General features: G+C 38.4%; 1 protein-coding gene across 1 annotated transcript in view; it reads right to left on the bottom strand.

Moving 5' to 3' along the window:
• Positions 1-18,942, bottom strand: part of DNAH6 (dynein axonemal heavy chain 6) — a 223,832-nt gene extending 204,890 nt beyond the window's left edge. Inside the window, exons 1-3 of the mRNA XM_044261526.1 lie at positions 18,718-18,942; positions 10,449-10,625; positions 6,244-6,503 (exon numbers count right to left, since the gene is read on the bottom strand). Coding sequence (XP_044117461.1) covers positions 6,244-6,503; positions 10,449-10,625; positions 18,718-18,942 — 662 coding nt within the window. The remainder of the gene's footprint in view (positions 1-6,243; positions 6,504-10,448; positions 10,626-18,717) is intronic.
• Positions 18,943-20,922: the final 1,980 nt, after the last annotated feature.

Below are 20,922 nucleotides of genomic sequence, written 5' to 3'. Positions count from 1 at the left end.
CCTACTTGTGATCTCTTTCTCTCAAATCAAGTATTTTTAAAAAATAAAAATAAAAGAATAAAAAGAGCACTTCATTTGTTCAAGTGCTGTGCTATAAAACTCCTACTTTGCTGATAGACCAGATGGCTTTATGATCCAATCAGCTAAGCAGATCCTTAGTTAACGAATCAGGATGAGATGACTGCCTTGAATAAGACTGTATTTTACTATGTTTTACTAGGAAAAAAAAAAATCAGGGATGTATTCTTGCTGTTCAATGTAGAATCAGCTCAACTTATTTTACTGTAGAACCTGTATCTGTCCATCTAAAATGAAACTTGGACTCCAAGGCTTCTATTAACTTCAAAAGCAGCTATGTCTTATTTGAAAGAATCAAATGGAATAAGGGAATTACACGATCCTGTGGTAGGTCATAAAATGTCCTTAGTTCTCATTTCAGTTTTAACTCAAACTGTACCTACTAGGGTTCTAAAAAATGTTAATTTCTTCTCCTAGAATTCCTTGATTTTCCAAAACAATAAGATCTCTATGGGAGTTGTTATTTAAAATGGGAGCTCTATCTGTGACTGAAAATGTTCCGGTTCATCTTTAAACCAGTCTACCAAGACTAATGGTGCAGAAACATGGTTTGTCTCCTGCTCAAGAACTTTAAAGAGCCTCCTTATATCATCAAATCCAAATTATTCTGCCAGGTGTTTTGGCATTCTCCTCTTGCTTTATATTAGTTCCTTCTTTGTCTCACAAATTGCCCTTTTTCATCGGGCTAATTTATCATATCCCCCTTAGGCCATGTTTGAATGCATACATGTCTTTCTTTTTTCTTCCTATCTCTTTCAAGTTTCTGATTTCTATACGCAAAAAATTAATTACCTACTTTAAGGTAGTGAGATGTATTGAATAAGGTCATATGGGCCCGAGCAAATCTAAATTCTCTTATTATTTTCATAATTACATAGTTTTGTTATAATTTCAGTATATTTATTGGGTAAAGGTAAGCAAGCAACTGCCTGAAAAGAAATTAGCCAATTTCCTATGTTCTATAATTATAAACCTCAATTTATTTGCTGATGTTCAATATCATGAATCAGTAGGGGTTTAGATCTAACCTAAACTAGAGAAGAGAAATGATTTACTTGGCTTCTGATTTGATTAACCAGAAATGATGAAATATCTGATAAGGAAACCCTTTTTGCCTAGAAGATTAAACAAAAGCATATCTAAGAAGAAACTTCCAAATTTCTGTAAAAAGAGAGTGCTCTAGGGCCAGTGGTTCTCAGTGTGGGGTCCCTGGAACAGCAGAATCAGCATCTCTGGAACTGCAATTTCCCAGGCTGCCTTCCCCACCTACTGAATCAGAAATTCCAGCGGTTTATCACTCTGTTTTAACAAGTCCTGTAGGGCTTGCTTGAGAACCCCAAGTCCATGGTGTGCAATACTGAGTTGAATACTGGAATAATCTGGTGAGTTTTAAAGAAATACTGTTGCTCAAGCTCCACCACAAATCAATTAAATAATGTCTTGGAGCAGGGCCAGGGTGATTCTCATTAGTAACCAAGGCTGAAAACCACTATTCTAGGTTCTTCAAATTTTCGCATGAAATCAAATTATTACCTATTAAATTATCATAGCTCCAGAATAGTGCCAGGACATGTGTGTGTTTGAAAGAAGGGTAAAGAGACAATATGAAGCTGAGAATTTTTGATGAGCCCAGTGAAAATATGAGGGGCTTTTAATGTTTCCACGTGCTGACTGAAATTTGACTCATCAGATTTATTTATTTATTTATTGGCACACAGAGAGAGAGAGAGCGAGAGAGCAGGAAGTTGCAGAAGGAGAGGGAGAAGCAGGCTCCCCATTGAGTAGGGAACACGACTCAGGGCTCAATCCCAGGACCCCAGGATCACGACCCAAGCTGAAGGCAAACACCTCACCTACTGAGCCACCCAGGCACCCTGTGACTCATCAAATTTAAATTTCTTCATAGACTAGCCCAAGAAAACTGATGTTGTATTAGGCAACCTGGCAAGGTTCCTGATAACGTGGCTTCAAAATGATCTGTTATTACATAGCACATATATAACTCACAATAAAGTTTTTTGTAATTATGACTTTGCACAGAAACCACAGTGCTGCCATTGGAGAAAGTACCAAGCTGGCATCTGTGTTTTCTGTTCTAGGCCACTAAACAGGTAATCTTCCTGAAAGGACAGGATAATTTTAGTTGAAACTTTTAAAGCTTCCTTAAAAAAATACTTTCAACCTAATAGGCTTAGGAACCATCTGAGAACCAACTTGATCATTTAGAAAGTATGGCTTGAGCCGAACGTAGCTAATTATATGGTCCTCCTATAATTATGTTTCACAGAGTCCTAATCACTGCATATGTCCCTCAAGAAGTAGTTTGGTGGCTCCACAGGACAGAAATGCATAATTAGCATTATTTAACTCAATCCCAGCACTACTGACATTTTGGGTCAGGTAACTCTTTGCTGTGTGAGGCCGTCCTGTGCACTGTGAGCTGGTTAGCAGCCTCTCTTGCCTCTTCCCACCTGCTACCAGTAGCACCATCATCTCCAGTTACAACAAACAAAAATTTCTGCCAACATCACCAAATGTCTCCTGGGGGTGGGGTGGGGGGACAAAATCTCCCAGGTTGAGAACCAGTGATTTAATTTTTCTTAATTTCATATGATAACAGAATAATTTTTTTAAACCGTCTATGTATTATTACCACTTATATAGAATGTTCCTGGAAATACACATTGGGAAACACTCTGGTAGAAGAAATATTGTGTCCTCTTTCTTGGCTTTCTATTACCCTAAAAATGCTGGGATTTGGGGAGGGCTCTGCCATACATTCTGACGTGTCCTCTAAATTCTAATGGCTTTAAAATCAACATTGCAAAAAGAGGACAGAATCATAGAGTTGAAAGGTGGGAGTAGCAGACATTATTTTAAATTTCTATTTACAAATCATAAAACAATATCAAATACCATAGTCCTTCATACATTTGTACCTCAATTTCCTTACCTTTCAACTACAGAGAATACCCTTCTAATGAGATTCTTTTGAGGAAGAAATAACACTGATGTACAGAAAGCACAGTACAGCCTAGCATAGCATGTGTGACTCAAACAGCAGGGGCAGTTGTCATTATGAAGATGAGTACATTGGACATAGTGTGTGAGAGGCTGGGTTCTAAAGTCTGACTACATGGGTTTGAATCCTAGTACCACAATTTACTAGCTGTCTCAACTTGGTCAAGTTACTTTAACTCTGCCTCAGTTTCATCAATTGTAAAATGAATACATTAATATTACCTACCTTTAGAGTTGGCATGAGGATTAAATGAATTAATACATATGAGGAATTGGGAAAGTTTGGGATCTGCTAAGAGTTGGTATTTGTAGTATCGTGGTTCAGTATCCACCCATCACATTGCAAAAGTCTGGTTACAACTATGGCCTTATAGAAGCACCCACAGTTCCTTATCAGTGTGATCAAGATTCTATTTCAATTACCAAAATAAAAAAATAGCAAAATATGGACATATATAAATAAAATAACAGGAAGATGAGAGGTTTTACAGATATGGAAAAGAAGCCCACATCTACTAGGGAGGAAATCGTCAGACACCAACAGTGGATCCTCTTTCATGAGTACAAAAAAGAAATACTTAAATATTGCCCCACCAGTGGGTCTTCTTAGCTTCAACTAAATGCTCAGGTTAATAAAATTTCCATGGGTTCTATTTGGCATGGCTCTACTTAGAAGGGCATAGGGTAGGAAATACTTCTCACCATCAGGGCAGCATCAGAACTCTCTTTTTCCAGGGGGCTACTTGCAGGAATCTAGCAGCCACCCAGGAGCTACCCTCTCCCTAGATGACCACTCAGATGCAAGGACACGAGCTCCACACTGGGTGGGTATGGAAACCACCCTGGCTTCAAAGCTTCATTACCCACAGGAGCCAGTATCTTACAGTAACTCTATAAACACAGATTTCAGGATTCCTGCAAGAGACATGCCTAGTAAAAGAGTTATTTGAGAGACAGACAGAGAGAGAGAGAGAGAGCAAACATGGGAGAGGCAGAGGAAGAGAGAATCTCAAACAGACTCCCACCAAGCACAGAGCCAAACGCAGGACTCAGTATCAGGACCCCAAGATCATGACCTGAGCTGAAACCAAGAGTCAGATGCTTAACTGACGGAGCCATCCAGGCACCTTGAATTTATTTACTTTTCTAAGATGTATTTATTTTTAGAGAAAGAGTGCACACAAGAGCACGGGGCAGGGCAAAGGGAGAAGGACAGAGAGGATCTCAAGCCAACTCCCCACTGACTGGGAGGCTTTGTCTCAAACCATGACCTGAGTTGAAACCAAGTCAGACACACAGCCAACTGAACCACCTAGGTGCCCCTAGAATTCATTTAGTCTCTCCCAATGCGTATATAATTTATAAATCAGGGGTCATTTTTATCAGAAGCAATATTGCTTAAAAATAACAAACATTCTACTCTGATTGAGATACCAGTGAAACAGACCTTTATAATTAACTAAGCTCAGATTCTCATGCAGAGGAAATTTCTCTACAGTCCCCTAGAGCAACACTTCTAAAGCTACATGTCCTAACATACCCATACAAAGGTAACATTCTATAAAACACACCGGTGAAGACATTAATTATAAGTTCTTTATACTAGAATAAGAAAAATAACATACAAGGTATTCAGGGAAATATTCAATACTGAATTTGATAAAACTTCCAAATAAAGCATAGCTGATAAGCAACCACACCTGGGACTAAACTTTTTTGAAGTAGCCCCCTGAATTTCTAATCTAGACACGATGAGTGGTCTGTTCAAATTCTTGACATGCACCACTACTGGGAAACTTTGTTTACAGAAACAGTAGACAACAAATGGAAGATGATTTATTGCTTTGTCTCTTATGGTTGGAAACTCCCTTTTATATTAACTAGAATTTGGATAATTCCTTCTCTTGAAATTGAGAACCAAATGTACCACCATTCTTTAATTCTAATAGCCTTCCCTTTTCCCTTTTGATAGTGCATTGTTGAAACTTCTTGTGAAATGCAAGTTGGCTTAAAATTCAAACATTTCCATATCAAGTATTTCAGAAACAACGGTGAAGCAATCTCTGAAACACAGATTACTCTATTTGACTGAATTTTTCTTTAGGCTTAAATCCCTAAATTGTACACTAGATCAGACACTACAAATCACTAGAGAAGCATTTTAAGTATTGTTTTTCCAAAGCTGAATTCCAAGATGTTTTGAATTCTTAATCTTTGTCAGTACATGTTGACACATTTTCAAGCAGATCCCTAATTTTTTATTATGTTCATTCAGGTGCTCAAATGTCAATTAAGTAATCCAGATCTTCCCATGTAGCAGAGAATGGGAATTTGGTGGTAAAGCTAAACTACTGTCACCTTCCCAGGAAAGACTATCTTGACAGCTGTTATCAATCCAACTAAACAACAATGGAGGAAAGCCAGTATTATCTTTAAAGTAATTCATCGGGGCACCTGGGTGGCTCAGTCAGTTAAATGTCTGCTTTGGGCTCAAGTCATGATCCCAGGGTCCTGGGATCCAGCCCTGTGTCCCTCCCTGCTCAGTGGGGAGCCTGCTTCTACCTCTCAGCCCCTTTGTACTCTCTCTTACTATCTCTCTCTCTCTCAAATAAATAAAATCTTTTTAAAGACTCATATTTGTATGATTCTTCTAATTATTTCAACTACAAATGTATTTAATAATAATAGAGTATATGTGAGTGTGTGTTACTAATATGTATAAATACCTTAAGTTATCAAGCTCCTTCCATTTCTAAAAAAATCTTTATCTCTACTAAGGAAAGTTGAAACAACATATAAAGCAAATCATGTACCTATTTTTTGTATCTTGCCATCTTCTTTTCTCAGTAACCACAAAATATCAAAATTATCCTTGGAATACTGGTTAACAATAGATGACACTATATAATATAAACACAGAAGAAGCACAACAGTGCACTACTCTGTAAAATAATGTCTACAAGGAAAGGAAAGCTAAATGGAAAAAATAAGTAACAGTATTGTGATCAAAATTCATGTGTCCTCTGATGATAACCAAATTTATATTTGACATTTATCATTAATGCCCAGCCAATTTGGGCTACATTTGAAATCTTAATTGAAACTGTTACTGTTTAATACATTGTTTTATAAAAGAGAACTCACCTGAGATTATATGTATCATAATCAATGGAAGACGTTGGCACTGCAGGGATCATGTAAAGAAATCCAAGATGTTCATTTTCACGTATTATTTTAATGATTTGCAAGGGATTACAAATGTTGGCTTTAATGACTTCTTCCCGGTCATGGAAAATGTACTTAGGGTACACTGAGGAACTAGTCCCATAGAGACCTCTTCTTCCAATACCGGCATGGGACTGTTTAGCAGAGGGAGTGAACATCTCAGTAGAGGGCCGCTGGGTCTAAACAAAGCCAATTTTTAAAAATATGAATTTTTGCAAAAAAACAAAATATAAAAAAAACCCGACAAAGTATTAACCTCAAGCACTAGTTGCCATACTGTTTGACATGTTTGGGTTCAATGGCAAACATTTTTGAACAGAAAAATTCAAATTATTATAAGGCAGGGTTATATTCCTTCCCAGTACTCCTTATCCAGGTGTCCATCCCCTTTCTCAACCCCTCAGCATCGCTCCCATTGCCACCTTCTCTCCTTTAATTCTGTGTTTATTACATCAAAACACTACCAGCTTTCTGGGGTTCTCAGGAGCCCAGAACTCGACCTGCTCAGTTGCTTTGCATCTGTCTTGACTATGGCCTCTCCCCTCAACCTCCTCACCTAGTTCTGAGAACCTTTATGCTTTTCAGTGAGTGAAATCTTAAACAGCCATTATCATGGCTCATAATAAAATTCTTTTTAGTGAATGTAAGGGGTGGTTACATTGAGCATTGGGATCATTATATAATAATAGCCTTGCGACACCTGGGTGGCTCAGTTGGTTGGACAACTGCCTTCAGCTCAGGTCATGATCCCAGAGTCCCAGGATCGAGTCCCGCATCGGGCTCCCAACTCCAAGGGGAGTCTGCTTCTCTCTCTGACCTTCTCCTTGCTCATGTTCTCTCTCACTGTCTCTCTCTCTCAAATAAATAAATAAAATCTTAAAAAAAAAAAAAAAAGCCTTGCGGAAGGCTACATGCTACAAACTCATGATTGTCTGCTCTCTAGACCAGTGCTTCTCACATTAAAATGTCCGTGTGAATTCCCTAGGTGTCCTGTTAAAATGCAGATTCTGTCATCAGTCTGGGGTGGAGCCTGAGATCCCTCATTTCTAACCTGCTTCCAGTTGCTGCGGATGCTGTGGACTACCACTGGAGCACCAAAGCTAAGTCCCCACCATGATCACACACTTGAACTTTGCTCTAATCCCCCCGTTCCACTGTCTGTGTTCTCAGTGCCATTAACACTCCTTTGTTCCTCCCCCAGCAAATGCTGGGGCAGCATCATATATATCCCCTCCTCCCACAGAGGAGGTTGATAACCACATTTCAGGAAATTTGACACTAACTTCAATTGTTACTACCTGGTCCCACTAGTAGAGGGGCAACTGGCATCCTGACAAAAGAATCACCATGGCAGACCTGCTTTGTTGAATAACTGATGTAAATATATAAATGATACCTTTATTGCCTTATGAGCATAACTAACAGAGGCTGCCATTTGTTTCTGTCTTTTTTTTTTTTTTGAGATTTTATTTATTTGATAGAATAAGAACGCACAAGCAGGGGGAGTGGCAGAAGGAGAGGGAGAAGCAGGCTCCCCACTGAGGACTTGATCCTAGGACCCTGGGATCATGACCCAAGCCAATGGCAGATGCTTAACTGACTGAGCCACCCAGGAGCCCCGGGGCTACCATTCTAAGAGAGACTGATAAGCACAATCCCTATGAAACAACATCCCCAGAAAGGTTGTATTCACAGATCCCATCTTTCTCCCTCTCTCATTAAATACACCCCAGTGAATAGGAGTTTCAGATAAAAATCCTATGAAGTTTAGAGCTGAAGAAAATACATCTTTGAACTCAAAAGATGCAATGTGCTTTTTCAACTTAATGGCCAGGGGCAGCAGCAACAACACTGTTTTCTTATATAAAAGAATAGGCCAAACCAGATACCCCTAAACCAGAGAAAATACACATTGCCTTCTCCCAATGTTTCAACAAGGGCTGAAGTCAACTTTAATTTTTTTATGGGACTAGAGTATTAATATTTTTAACAGAAAATGCATGTATTTTCTTTATTAAATCCTTCAAAAGTTTTAGTGCCTTCTAAGTATAAGATTTCTTCAACAAGGGGCGCCTGGGTGGCTCAGTGGGTTAAGCCACTGCCTTTGGCTCAGGTCATGATCTTGGGGTCCTGGGATCGAGTCCCTCATCGGGCTCTCTGCTCAGCAGGGAGCCTGCTTCCCTCTCTCTCTGCCTGCCTCTCTGTCCACTGTGATGTCTCTCTGTCAAATAAATAAATAAAATCTTTTAAAAAAAAAAAGATTTCTTCAACAATAGGCCTATATATTTTCATCTGAGTTCTTATTTCCAGTTATGTAACTCAGTGCAAAGATATGATTCAATTTAAGCAGCCATACAAGTTCAGATTTTGTGGGGGCGTTAGAAAAAGAGTGAAAGTATGTATGTATGTATGTATGTATGTGTGTATTTAAAGATTTTATTTATTTATTTGAAAGAGAGAGTGTACACACTCAAGCAGGCACATGAGTTGAGGGAGGGGCAAAGGGAGAGGGAGAAGCAGACTCCCCACTAAGCAGGAAGCCTAACACAGGGCTCAATCCCAGGACCCTGAGATCATGACCTGAGCCAAAGGCAGATGCTTAACCAACTGAGCCACCCAGGAACCCCACGAAGCATTTATTTACAAAGTATGGAACACCTGTAGTGTTCTCTATGCTGGATGTCCAGTCCAATTTGTTAAGTCAATCTTCCTTATTTACCAGAAGCAAAGCCTTCATCTGTCTTCTTTTATCTCCCAGGGAGTCCTCACTGGTATATTTCCATTTTAAACTCGTTCTGAGAAATCAATATCCCCCCAAAATGACCCTCTTTTCAGAATAAATACCCTTTTCTTTTTATATGGAATATTCATCTCCTCTACGTTTCCCTATAACCCCTAACTGTTACTGAATTATTCACTTAATTACAACTACAACCAGGTATAACACACAATTTAACATTCCCTTTTAGCCCTCTCCCTTCATCCTAAATGTGCATAATTTCATTCCTCTCCTTTAAATTGAAGATCATGATGCTGACTTTATATCAAATAAACTAATTTATGGGCAATCAGAACTTTCTTGGCCCTACTTAAGATAGCTTGCTCTCCTTCCCTATTTTAGAGAAACAAAATTAATTGAGGCTTTAAAATTTCATACAATTGATCATTTAATATTCTTTGAGGGTGATCTCACCCACACCCACTTTGAGTCTCCTTCCACTCAGCTTCTCAAACCCACCGTTCTCCCACCTGATCTGCCTTATTAACTTTCCATTCATTCCTCCAAGCCTAGTGCCATTCCCTAGAGTGACATTTCCTCCACTGACCCTTCCCTTCACCACCAGGGGCAAGCATTCCTTTCTATTCAGTTCGTCACAGTTTGTACTTTAAATGACCAACGAGAGCTTGGACTGCACCTCACTGAGTCTGAGCGCTTACAGAGATTCTGCCGTCTTCAAGGTAAAATCTGTCTTCATCTATTCCTCTCTGCTACTGTAGCCCAAAGCCTGAAAGACGCTAGCACTGAAATGTTCAATGGGTCTCAAAGGATCTTCTCAAAAAGCTCAGAGAATTCTCAGCTCTGTTGGCATTTTTACCATGAGTGTGTTCACATTTTCTTCTGCTTCTATTCCTCTGTTTAATTATCCACAGCTATTTACAGAGAGCTGTGCTCTAGTGATTTCTCCCCAGAGCTACTACACACTTATTCCTTTCAAGGCAGCATGCCACTCTACAGCTCACCAATCACAGAAGCTGTGTTTCTAGCTGGTTTAGTTTCTATTTTATTGCCTTCACCAAGGTCTTCAAAGATTGTCATTCTGGGTAATAATGATGTAAACTTCACAAAAGGTAAAATAAAATTGAAAACACTATTATGTCTTCTTTAATATGCAAGACAAGATCAGAGGACACTGAACAGATGGTGCAAGTTTTCCTTTATGATTTTCCTCTACTGTCTAAATTTTCCTGAAAAAAGAACTGAGAAGTATGGTATTCCCCAAACACATTGTGCAAACCTGATAGAGAAGAATTTTGCAACTATTCTTATGAGTTATAAGAGTTAGCAATGTTATAGGAAACTAAAATTAAAGTGAAAGGCTCAATTAAGTTCTTTAATAAAATACCTTTATTTTCTTTGCCGCAGGATCTTGGTGCTCAGGATACTGAATAGATACTTTGGCAGAACCTCTTCCTTCACTGCTTCTTGGAGATTTTGTGATTCCAGAAGTGAGTAACTGAAGTCGGTTCTGCTCATATATGTATTCTGGCCTCTTACGATCTTGGTACGCTTTTAGCACTGGCTTTTGGGAATAAAGAGACATGTTAATCTTTTTAATATTAACATAAGCTTGTCTTATTCTTTGGACTCTATTCCTGTTGGAAACTGATCTCCCTGGACTAAATTCCTATCGAAGTCACAAACATTGTGGTATTATCATCATGGTCTGGCCACAGTCTATCACTACACTAAGACTTTTCTATTTGGTTTCTATCAGTTCTGTCCCTTACTGACCAATGAGTACTTCTAGGAGTAACGTTCTGACAGAAAAGGCTCAGAAGCATGAAATCACATATGCAATAATTGGGCATTACAAGCCCCCACCATTCACTACAACAGTTATTGTAAGAAGGACTACACAATCCTCACACTCTACCCAAAAGTCATTAATCAATTTCCATAGCCACAACTGATTGAATTTCAGATTAAGGCAATTAAAATCCAGCATTCAACATGATACACTATGCAAGGAATTCACCATAATGGCTTTACATTTCTAAGCATTATGGGTTTAGCATGATAGCTAATCTCTTACAACTGGAGTGAGAAAAAAATGGAGTAAGCATAGGAACCAGCTGTTTAAATTACATTTGGTTTTGGCTAAAAATCCCTCTTGAGCCACTCACTGAAGAACGGGAAAAAAAACTACATAAATGGAGGCGGGAGGATCTCAGCTATATAACAGTGTAGAAAAGAAACACAGACCAGACCATAAGGTAAGAAGGGGGAGAAAAGCTTCTGCACAGCAGGTGAAACTATCTAAAAATGAGAAGGCAATCTACCAAGTGGAAGAAAGAATTTGCAAATAATATAGTGATGGGGGTTAAGACACAAAATATATAGAGAACTCATACAACTCAACAGCAAAAACAAAATAATCCAATTTTTAAAATGGGCAGAGGATCTCTATAGACACTTTTTCCAAAGAAGAAATGCAGATGGCCAGCAAGTATATGAGAAGATGCTCAACATCACTAATCATCAGAGAAATGCAAATCAAAGCCACAATGAGATACCACCTTACACCTGTCAGAATGGCTATTAACAAAAAGATAAGAAACAAGTGTTTGTGAGAATGTGGAGAAAAAGGAACCCCCATCAACATTTAATAACACAGTTCATATATTCTTACCTTGCATATTACAACAAAGTCTTGCATCTGTAATTTTACCACTTTTGTCTTTTAACCTTCAACTAGCTTTATAAATAAGTGATAAATCCACCACATTTACATTAGATTGTTCTCAATTTTACTAAATATTCACCTTTAGCAGTGAGATTTATATTTTCATGTTTTCCTGTTACTAATTATAGTGGCCTTTCATTTCAGCTTCAAGAATTCCTTACAATTTACTTTTAAATAACAAAGCAACAAGCGTATATGTATATATAAAGAGAGAAAGAAAGCAAATATGGCAAAAAATTAACAATTTTTGAATCTAGGTAGATGGTACATTAAGTATTCATTTTACTATTATTTCAACTTTTCTGTATATTTGAAACTTCTTATAGTAAAACACTGGGAGAAAGTGAATTTTTCAAATAAACTGGCAAAAATACAAAAAATTAGATTATTGTTTATTCGTACAGATGATTTTGTTGTTTACCTAAAACACTTGAGAAAATAAACAAAAAACTAGCACAAAATTAGCATCCAGATATAAAACCTGTTTACAAATTTAATAAGTAAGTAAGTAACACTCATGGTCCTGGAAGAAAAAGCAAACAAATAAAATTCTATTTTGCTCTTTACTTGAAAAATTAATTATAATAAAAGTCAATTTTAAATTAACCTATAAACTTAATATGATCCTGATAGGATGTCTTAGAGATTAGACAATCTGACCCTAAATTTAATACATAAAAATCAATTAAAAAGAATAGCCACAAAAGTTCTGGGTGGGGAGAAGAGTCATCAATGAACACCAGCTCTGCCAGATATTAAAATGTTTTACAACTACAGGGGGCACCTGGGTGGCTCAGTGGGTTAAAGCCTCTGCCTTCAGCTCAGGTCATGATCCCAAGGTCCTGGGATCGAGCCCCACATCGGGCTCTCTGCTCGGCAGGGAGCCTGCTTCCTCCTCTCTCTCTCTCTCTCTGCCTGCCTCTCTGCCTACTTGTGATCTCTGTCTGTCAAATAAATAAATAAAATCTTTAAAAAATGTTTTACAACTACAATAATTTGGGTAAATTGGAAGGGGAGGTGAACCATGAGAGACTATGGACTCTGAAAAACAGTCTGAGGGGTTTGAAGTGGCGGGGGGGGGGGGGGTGGGAGGTTGGGGTACCAGGTGGTGGGTATTATAGAGGTCACGGCTTGCATGGAGCACTGGGTGTGGTGAAAAAACAATGAATACTGTTTTTCTGAAAATAAATAAATTGGAAAAAAAAAAGACTATGTATTCTGGACACATGAACAGGAAAACAGATCAATGAATCAGAATAGAAAGTCCAGTAATGGATCCCAAAATATTAAAGGGAACTGAGTCTATAATAAAGGTGATAATTTTAGGAAAATGATATTATTCAGTAATTAATAATGAAATAACTGGGTAGCTGTTAGGAAAAAAGTTGGATCCTCTCATTCATTTCACTGGGAAAAATTCTGAATAGATCAAAGATCTAAATGTAAAATAACAAAAATAATAAAAATAATCCTGAAGTAATTTTCAAAGAGAAGTATCTATGACATCACCAGATAATTTTATCTCTAAAGTCTTGCTAAATGGAGTACCTATGTATTACACAATACTCAGAAGATATAAATTAATCAATTACATTAATATTAGGAAAACTTGAAATTTTTATCATGCTTACCACAGATAAGGTCTTATTTCCTAATATATGAAGCACTCATGCAAATCAATAAGAAAAATACCAACAACCCAATTAGAAAATAAGACATGAAGATTCATATATTTCACAGACAGAAAAACAGTAACTCCTAAACATATGGAGAGATGCTCAACCTTATTCAAAAAAGAAATTTAAATTAAAACTACTCTGAGATAGCATTTTTCTTCTACTACTGAAGCAACATTTACTAACCAAAATTACAAACGTACATGTTTTGAGTTGGCAATCCCATCTCTAGGAAGTCTGCCTACAGATAGAAGATCACATGTATGAGATGACAGATGTCCAAGATTATTCACTGTAACACTGTTGTCATAAAAATATATTTTAAAAACCTAATCTATAAATTTGGAGCTTGCTAAATAAATTATGGCATATTCATTTGTGATAGGATATTATGATCTATAAAGAAAATTGGTATTAAAAAACTTTTTGGGGGCGCCTGGGTGGCTCAGTGGGTTAAAGCCTCTGCTTTCGGCTCAGGTCCTGATCTGAGGGTCCTAATCTCAGCAGGGAGCCTGCTTCTTCCTCTCTATCTGCCTGTCTCTCTGCATACTTGTGATCTCTGCCTGTCAAAATAAATAAATAAAATATTTAAAACAAAAACTTTTTGAACTGAAATGAAATGATCTCCAAGCTATGTATTAAATGAAGAAAGCAAGGGGCAGGAAAGTTTGTTTAGCATGCTAGTTTTAGGGTTATACGGCATAATACATCTCTGAAAGCATACATAACATATGCTTTCCATTCGACTGGTTGCCTCTAAAAAGAAGGAACCTGGATGGATGAGGGACAGTGGAAGAAAATAGACTTTAACTGTGCAACTTCTGTACATTTTAAAATGAATTACTTATCTAAGAAGGTCAAATTTTAAATTTTATATGGAAGGATAACTATCTAAAACAGAGAATATACACAAAATAGGAATAGTGAGGAAGCAGTTGCCTTCTACTTATCAAACAATGTTAAAAAAACCACTGTGACCAAAACAATGTGGCTAGATCAGTAGAAAGAAGAATCAAGAATCTGTAAGTAGGTCTCACAGGATACGAGAATTTTATACATGATAAAGGTGATGTTTTAATTTAGTAGGAAAAACGAGGTGCTTACAAAACATTTCGAAGAAAATGAAATTAGTCCCTTTCCTCACATCAAATTTAAAAGTTCACATGAATGAAACTTTAAACGTAAAGCATAAAAATAAAGAAGAGTAAAATGGGAGAAAATGTGGGGAAATGTTGTCAACAGAATGAGTATAAAATGGTGGTCAATGGAGAGAAAACAAAAGCCCAATACAAACAGAACGCTGCAGTTCGGATAAGAACAGGACCCATTAACACAAGTCACATGGAGAGATGATTAGCAGCGGCCCATGTGAGGGTGCAGTTCCAGCCTTCCCAATCAGGCAAAAAAAAAAAAAAAAGGCTAGAAGATGGTGCAGGAAAACCTAGGAAAGGGTAAAAGTGAAATTTAATTTAGGCTGCACATAAGCACTGGTTTGGGAAACTGGTCCCCAAGTAAAATGTGTTTGAATCAAATCAAATTACATAGATATACTCTTTGCTCTTCAGCTCCACAAAACCAATCATGGAACTCTATCCCCAAAAAATCTAAGTACCAGTTGGGATGGATAATACAATGATTTTGCTGAACCACTGTAAATATTTGCAGAACAAACTTGCCAAAAGAGAATGAATTAATAAATTATGGACTATTCATGCAATGCGATACTTTAATGGGATAGGCAACCATTAAAAAGAATGTTACAGAAATACCATCTGAAGGGCCTCTGGGTGGCTCAGTTGGTTAAGCCTCTGACTCTTGATTTTGGCTCAGGTCATGATCTCAGGGTCATGATATTGAGCCTGGTGTCAGACTCCAGGCTGGGTATGGAGCCTGCTTGGGACTCTCTTCTTCTCTCTCTCCACACCTGTACCAACCCCACCACCTACTCCCCGCCACACACTCGCACTCTCTCTAAAAAAAGAAATAAAGAAATATCATCTGACCTCAAAGAATGTATATTTAGGTGTAAAGAGCAACATGTAGAGTACTATATTTATATTTATAATGTGTTTTAGGACAAATGTCCAGAAGTCTAAATATGTATTTTGTGTGTGTTTATCCATTTGTATAAAACTGAACATGGGGAAAAGCAAGAAGTGATATACACTAGGTTATTGTTATCCATAAATACCATAGACAAAGGGTTCAGAGATGGGAGAATTGTTAGGGGAAAATGTGGAAGAAGAACAGAAAAGGGAAAGGGAGCGGGAGGGAGGAAGGGAGAGAAAGGAGGAATGAGGGGGAAGGGGTAGGAAGAGGAGAAGAGGAAAATGAAGGGGAGGAAGAGAAAGGGTAGCAATCATAAAAAGAACATACCACAGTATTAACTCTATACAAACCAAACTACAGATACCTGTACACAAGAAATCCATCACTTGAAAACAAAGCTACTTTCTTTCTGCATGATGGAAATTCAGGTCATTTTCACTTTATTCCTTATTATTTTTATTACTGTATGAATTACCATATTTATGAATTAGTTATTTTGCTCTAGTCATCTATTATTAGTACCTAACAAACAGCCCCAAACTTAGTAACTTAAAAAACACCTCCATTTATATTGCTCAAAAATCTACAGTTTAGGCAGAACTCACTGGGGACAGCTTGCCTCTGCTCTTCAGGGCATCAGCAAAGACAGCACAAAGGCTGGGGACTGGAATCAGCCGATGGCTCGTCCATTCACATGTGTGGCAGGTGATATGGGCTATAGTCAGGGACTTGTTCAGATGACATCTTAAGAAGACCTTTGTAGTCAAACAAACTTACGTAGTCTTGCCATTTGTTTCCACCACATTCCCTGTATTATTTTCTTAATAACACCTATCATTACATGACATTATTCAATCTATTTATTTAGGGTTACTAGCATCTCAATAGGAATCTTGTCTGCTTTGTTCATTGCTATATTCCCAGAGCATGGCCCAAAGCCTGGCGCATAGTGGGTACATAATAAATGTTCAATATACACAAATTAGCTGCACTGAAGACAAATAGAACAACTTTAATCACAAAGGGTTAATGGTACACTTTTGCCAAGTGAAGGTAAATATGTTACAAAGAAATAAATGTGAAAGGTTTCATACTAAGTCCATGGGAGAAAAAGAATAGGTAGACCCTGATGCCCCACACATGTAATGTAGGCACACAGAATGAACTACCTAGAAGAGACAACAGAGGTCAGTGCCATAAGGTAACCTAAAAATAAAAATAACAGATCAGAACTATGGATGCTCAAGAATGTTTTCCTTCAAAAGTAATGAATACTGAAGTTTGAGAAACAATGGAGTAAGGATTAATATTCATAATACATATTTTTTTTCAAAACTCATAAACTGATAGGGGAAAAGGTAAGCAATCTGATTTTTTAAAACATTTTATTTATTTGACAGAGAGGGAGAGAGATCACAAGTAGGCAGAGAGGTAGGCAGAGAGAGAGAGAGGAAAGCAGGCTCCCTGCTGAACAGAGAGCCCAATTCGGGACTTGATCCCAGAACCCTGAGATCATGACCTGAGTTGAAGGCAGAGGCTTAACCCACTGAGCCACCCAGGCGCCCGCAATCTGATTTTTTTTAAAGATTTTCTTTTTAAGCACTCTCTTCACACAAACTGGGCCTGAACTCGCACCCCCAAGATCAAGAGTGGCATGCTCCACCCACTGCACCAGCCAGGTGCCCAATAATCTAATGTTAAAGCGGGAAAGGTTAGGAACAGAAGCCACAAAATAGTAATATGCCAATAAGTGAGTGAAAATACACTTCGCTAATAAGATGAAAATTACAACAATGTGATGCCATTTTAACCTATCAGTCTAGCAAAAATAAAAGAACTGAGCGTCAGATTTGGCAAAGATGTGGGCAAATGGGCCCTCTTCTACACTGTACCTAAAAAGGTAACCTGGTTAAACCTCGATTGCAACTGAGCAATATTTTTCTTTTTTCTTTTTTTTTTTAAAGATTGTATTTATTTATTTGACAGACAGAGATCACAAGTAGACAGAGAGGCGGGCAGAGAGAGAGGAGGAAGCAGGCTCCCTGCTGAGCAGAGAGCCTGATGCGGGACTTGATCCCAGGACCCTGAGATCACAGCCTGAGCTGAAGACAGCGGCCCAACCCACTGAGCCACCCAGGCGCCCCCTGAGCAATATTTTTCAAAATGAAAAATGTACTTCAGAAGTCCAAGAACTATACAATGACACTTCTAGGAATCTATCTTTATATGTACAAAAGCAAGGCCATTCGATGCAGCATTATCTGTAACCACAAAACAAAAACAATAACATAACAAATAGCAAATAAGCTGGACTCCCATCAAGAGGGCACCAGTTAATGGATATACAGTATGGCACACCCATGCAACAATAGAAAAGATAGCTCATTATGCATGCATTAGAAAAAGTTCTGTATGTTTATTTCACTTTGAAAATCGGTACATATTGCATAATCTTATTTTTTATTTTTTATTTTTATTAACATATAATGTATTATTAGCCCCAGGTGTACAGGTCTGTGAATTGCCAGGTTTACACATTTCACAGCACTCACCATAGCACATACCTTCCCCAATATCCATAACCCAACCACCCTGCATAATCTTATTTTAAAATTATATATGTCTATACAGACACACACACACACACACACACTTGAAAAAACATATAAACAGCCTAAAGCGCAAACACTAACAACAGTAAGTAATATCCCAGAGTGCAACTGATAACCTTCACTTCTCACTTCATGCACATTCACTTCTCCTTTCCATGGATTTAGAATTATCCAAGAGCACAAATGGATTCTTAAAATTAAGTATTTCCAGACATGCACAAAAACTTTCATTTATTACTTTATTACTTTAGAAGTAATAAATGGATATATGTATAGAACCTATATATTACTCTTCCTAATATCTCAAAGAGCCTTACAACTTATACAATTATCTGTACTGTACATAATTCTAGAGAGAATTTATCTGCTAGAAAACTTTGTTCACCACTGTATCTCCCATCTTGAATAGTGCCTACAGCTAGTTTTTTTTTAAATAAATATTTACAGTGTTTACAGCTTCAAAAACAAGGCTTAACTTTTGGGTTTTCATTCCTTCTTTTTTAATTAAGAGTCTGGAAATGACCAGTTCTATAGGAATTTTTCAATCTCCTGTGTAGCCAAAAGTGCTAAAATGCTGGGTTTTGAACTTACCAGAGGCTCTAGTTTTATAGGCTGCTGTCGTTTTCTTGTTTTTTCTTGTGCTTTTGTATTGTGCTTAAATGTCAGGAATTGTGTGTCAAATTCATTTTCGGTGGGTACTACAAAACTCAGTCTTCCCTTTGCTGCTATACTGTTCAGTCTTGCAAGGGTAGGGTTTTCCACCTGCTCTTCAATATTTTTTAGTTTGACATCCTCCTCTGAGGTGTGAAAAGCCATTCTCACTCCTGGAAAGACAGGGTCTGCAAAAGAAAAATTAAAGGTAGAGCAAAAGAACTGTGAAGTGGGACTCGTGGATTTGACTTAAGAACTAGGGAATGCTGAATTTGCTCACCCCAGAAGAAAACCCACAAAGTTACCCATTTCTTCCAAACTAAGAACTTGAATCAGAGAAATGAAAATGGCTGGTCTTCAAGTAGGTGGGGTGGGATCCAGGAATTTGCATTTCCTTTTTTTAAAATTTTTATCTATTTTTTAAATTTCTTTTCAGTGTTCCAGAATTCACTGTTTATGCACCACACCCAGTGCTCCATGCAATACGGGCCCTCCATAATACCCACCACCAGGCTCACCCAACCTTCCCCCGCCAAAATCCTCAGATTGTTTTTCAGAGTCCCATGGTTCATCTCCCCCTGAAAAACCCAACTTTTGTATCAATATGGACAGGACTGGAGGAGATTATGCTGAGTGAAATAAGTCAAGCACAGAGAGTCAATTATCACATGGTTTTGCCTATTTGTGGAGCATAAGAAATAACACGGAGGACATGGGGAGATGGAGAGGAGAAGTAATTTGCATTTCTAACAAGTTCTTAGATGCTGCAGATGACACTGATTAGGGGTCATACTGGTCTAGATTTCAAAGGAAGAAAAGAATTGCAATTAGTATTGAGATGCTTTTCATGCTGTGCATGTCAAATATCTTCAGGGGAGCTTGTTCATGTGCAGGTAATTTTAATGCAGGCAACCTGAGCCTAGGTACTCTAAAACAAAAAACCCAAACCCAAAACCCAAACAAGAAACAACCAAAGGGAAAAATAGGATTTGACGACTAAATCTTAAAACACTGCTCCTGGAGATTTCATATGCATGAGAAAATTGTTAAAATGCACATTCGGATTCATGACACTAGAACTAGGAGCCTAGTAGTGGTCTTGCATCCTCACCACCACGCCCACCCCACCAGACAGGTGGAGATACTTTCCTTCAAAGCAGTACCATAGCACATACGGCCTTGAAACAGGTGTCAGCAGGCCGAGGTTTTAGTCTAGATCTGTGCTGGCTCATCAGAATCTCCTATGCAATTTAAATTTTCCAAGTAGCCATATTTAAAAAAAAAAGGAACTGGTGAAATAAATTTTTAATAATGTGCTTTATTTAACGTATCCAAAATATTCTCATTTCAACATGTAATTAATATAAAACTTATTAATGTTTTATCTCATTGTTTGGTACATCTTCGACTACCCATTTAGAACAGACTCAACTCAGACTCGCCACTTAACGGCCACTGACTACCATATCGAGCAGATCTTGGACAAGTCTCCTGAAACATCTATGCCTCACTTGCCAGCCCTCTAAAAGGATACGTAGGTAGTAAAGGGCCACTTTCTCTGCTTCTCTGAGCCTTATCCTATGCGCTCTGAAAGCCAAGCCGACTTTGGAAGTCGGAGTCTGGCCCCACAGCTCTATTCCTCAGCACTCACCAAGTCAGCCGAGGTGGCTGTAGCGACAGCCGCCGCTGCCGAGGGTCTCCAGAGACAGCAAAGCCAGGGCTGTTGGTAGAAAGTTGACAGTAGCTGTCCGGAATGTTTGCTGTTGCCTAGCAGCCAACAGGCCTCTACCGACGTGCAATGCGCCTGTGCGCGACCTGTCGCCACGGCAACGCCTCAGCCAACCGCAGCTCTGAGTCCCTAAGCCCGCCGGCCAATTGAGCCAATCAATGCCTCCGAAATATTCTTACGCCGCTGGTTGGTGGAGAACGCCCACTCCACCTGCGTGGTCGCACCTCTGCGCAGGCAATTGAACACTGCTTGGGCTGCCGGCAGGACCGTCAAAGGAGGTGGCCAGCTCTTCATTTTTGTGGGAATCTTTTGTTTCTTTTCATGAGGCACGAGACTGACCTGACGGTTCCTTTAATCTAACTTTTCCTAAGTTAGAAGAATCAAGAATCTCCGGAGAGGGAAGTGCCTTGTGCAGA

This window comes from Neovison vison, chromosome 8 (genome assembly GCF_020171115.1).
Source record: "Neovison vison isolate M4711 chromosome 8, ASM_NN_V1, whole genome shotgun sequence".
Lineage (NCBI taxonomy): Eukaryota > Metazoa > Chordata > Mammalia > Carnivora > Mustelidae > Neogale > Neogale vison.
The sequence above is the reverse complement of the archived record's forward strand: the minus strand, read 5'-3'. Positions and strand labels throughout refer to the sequence as shown.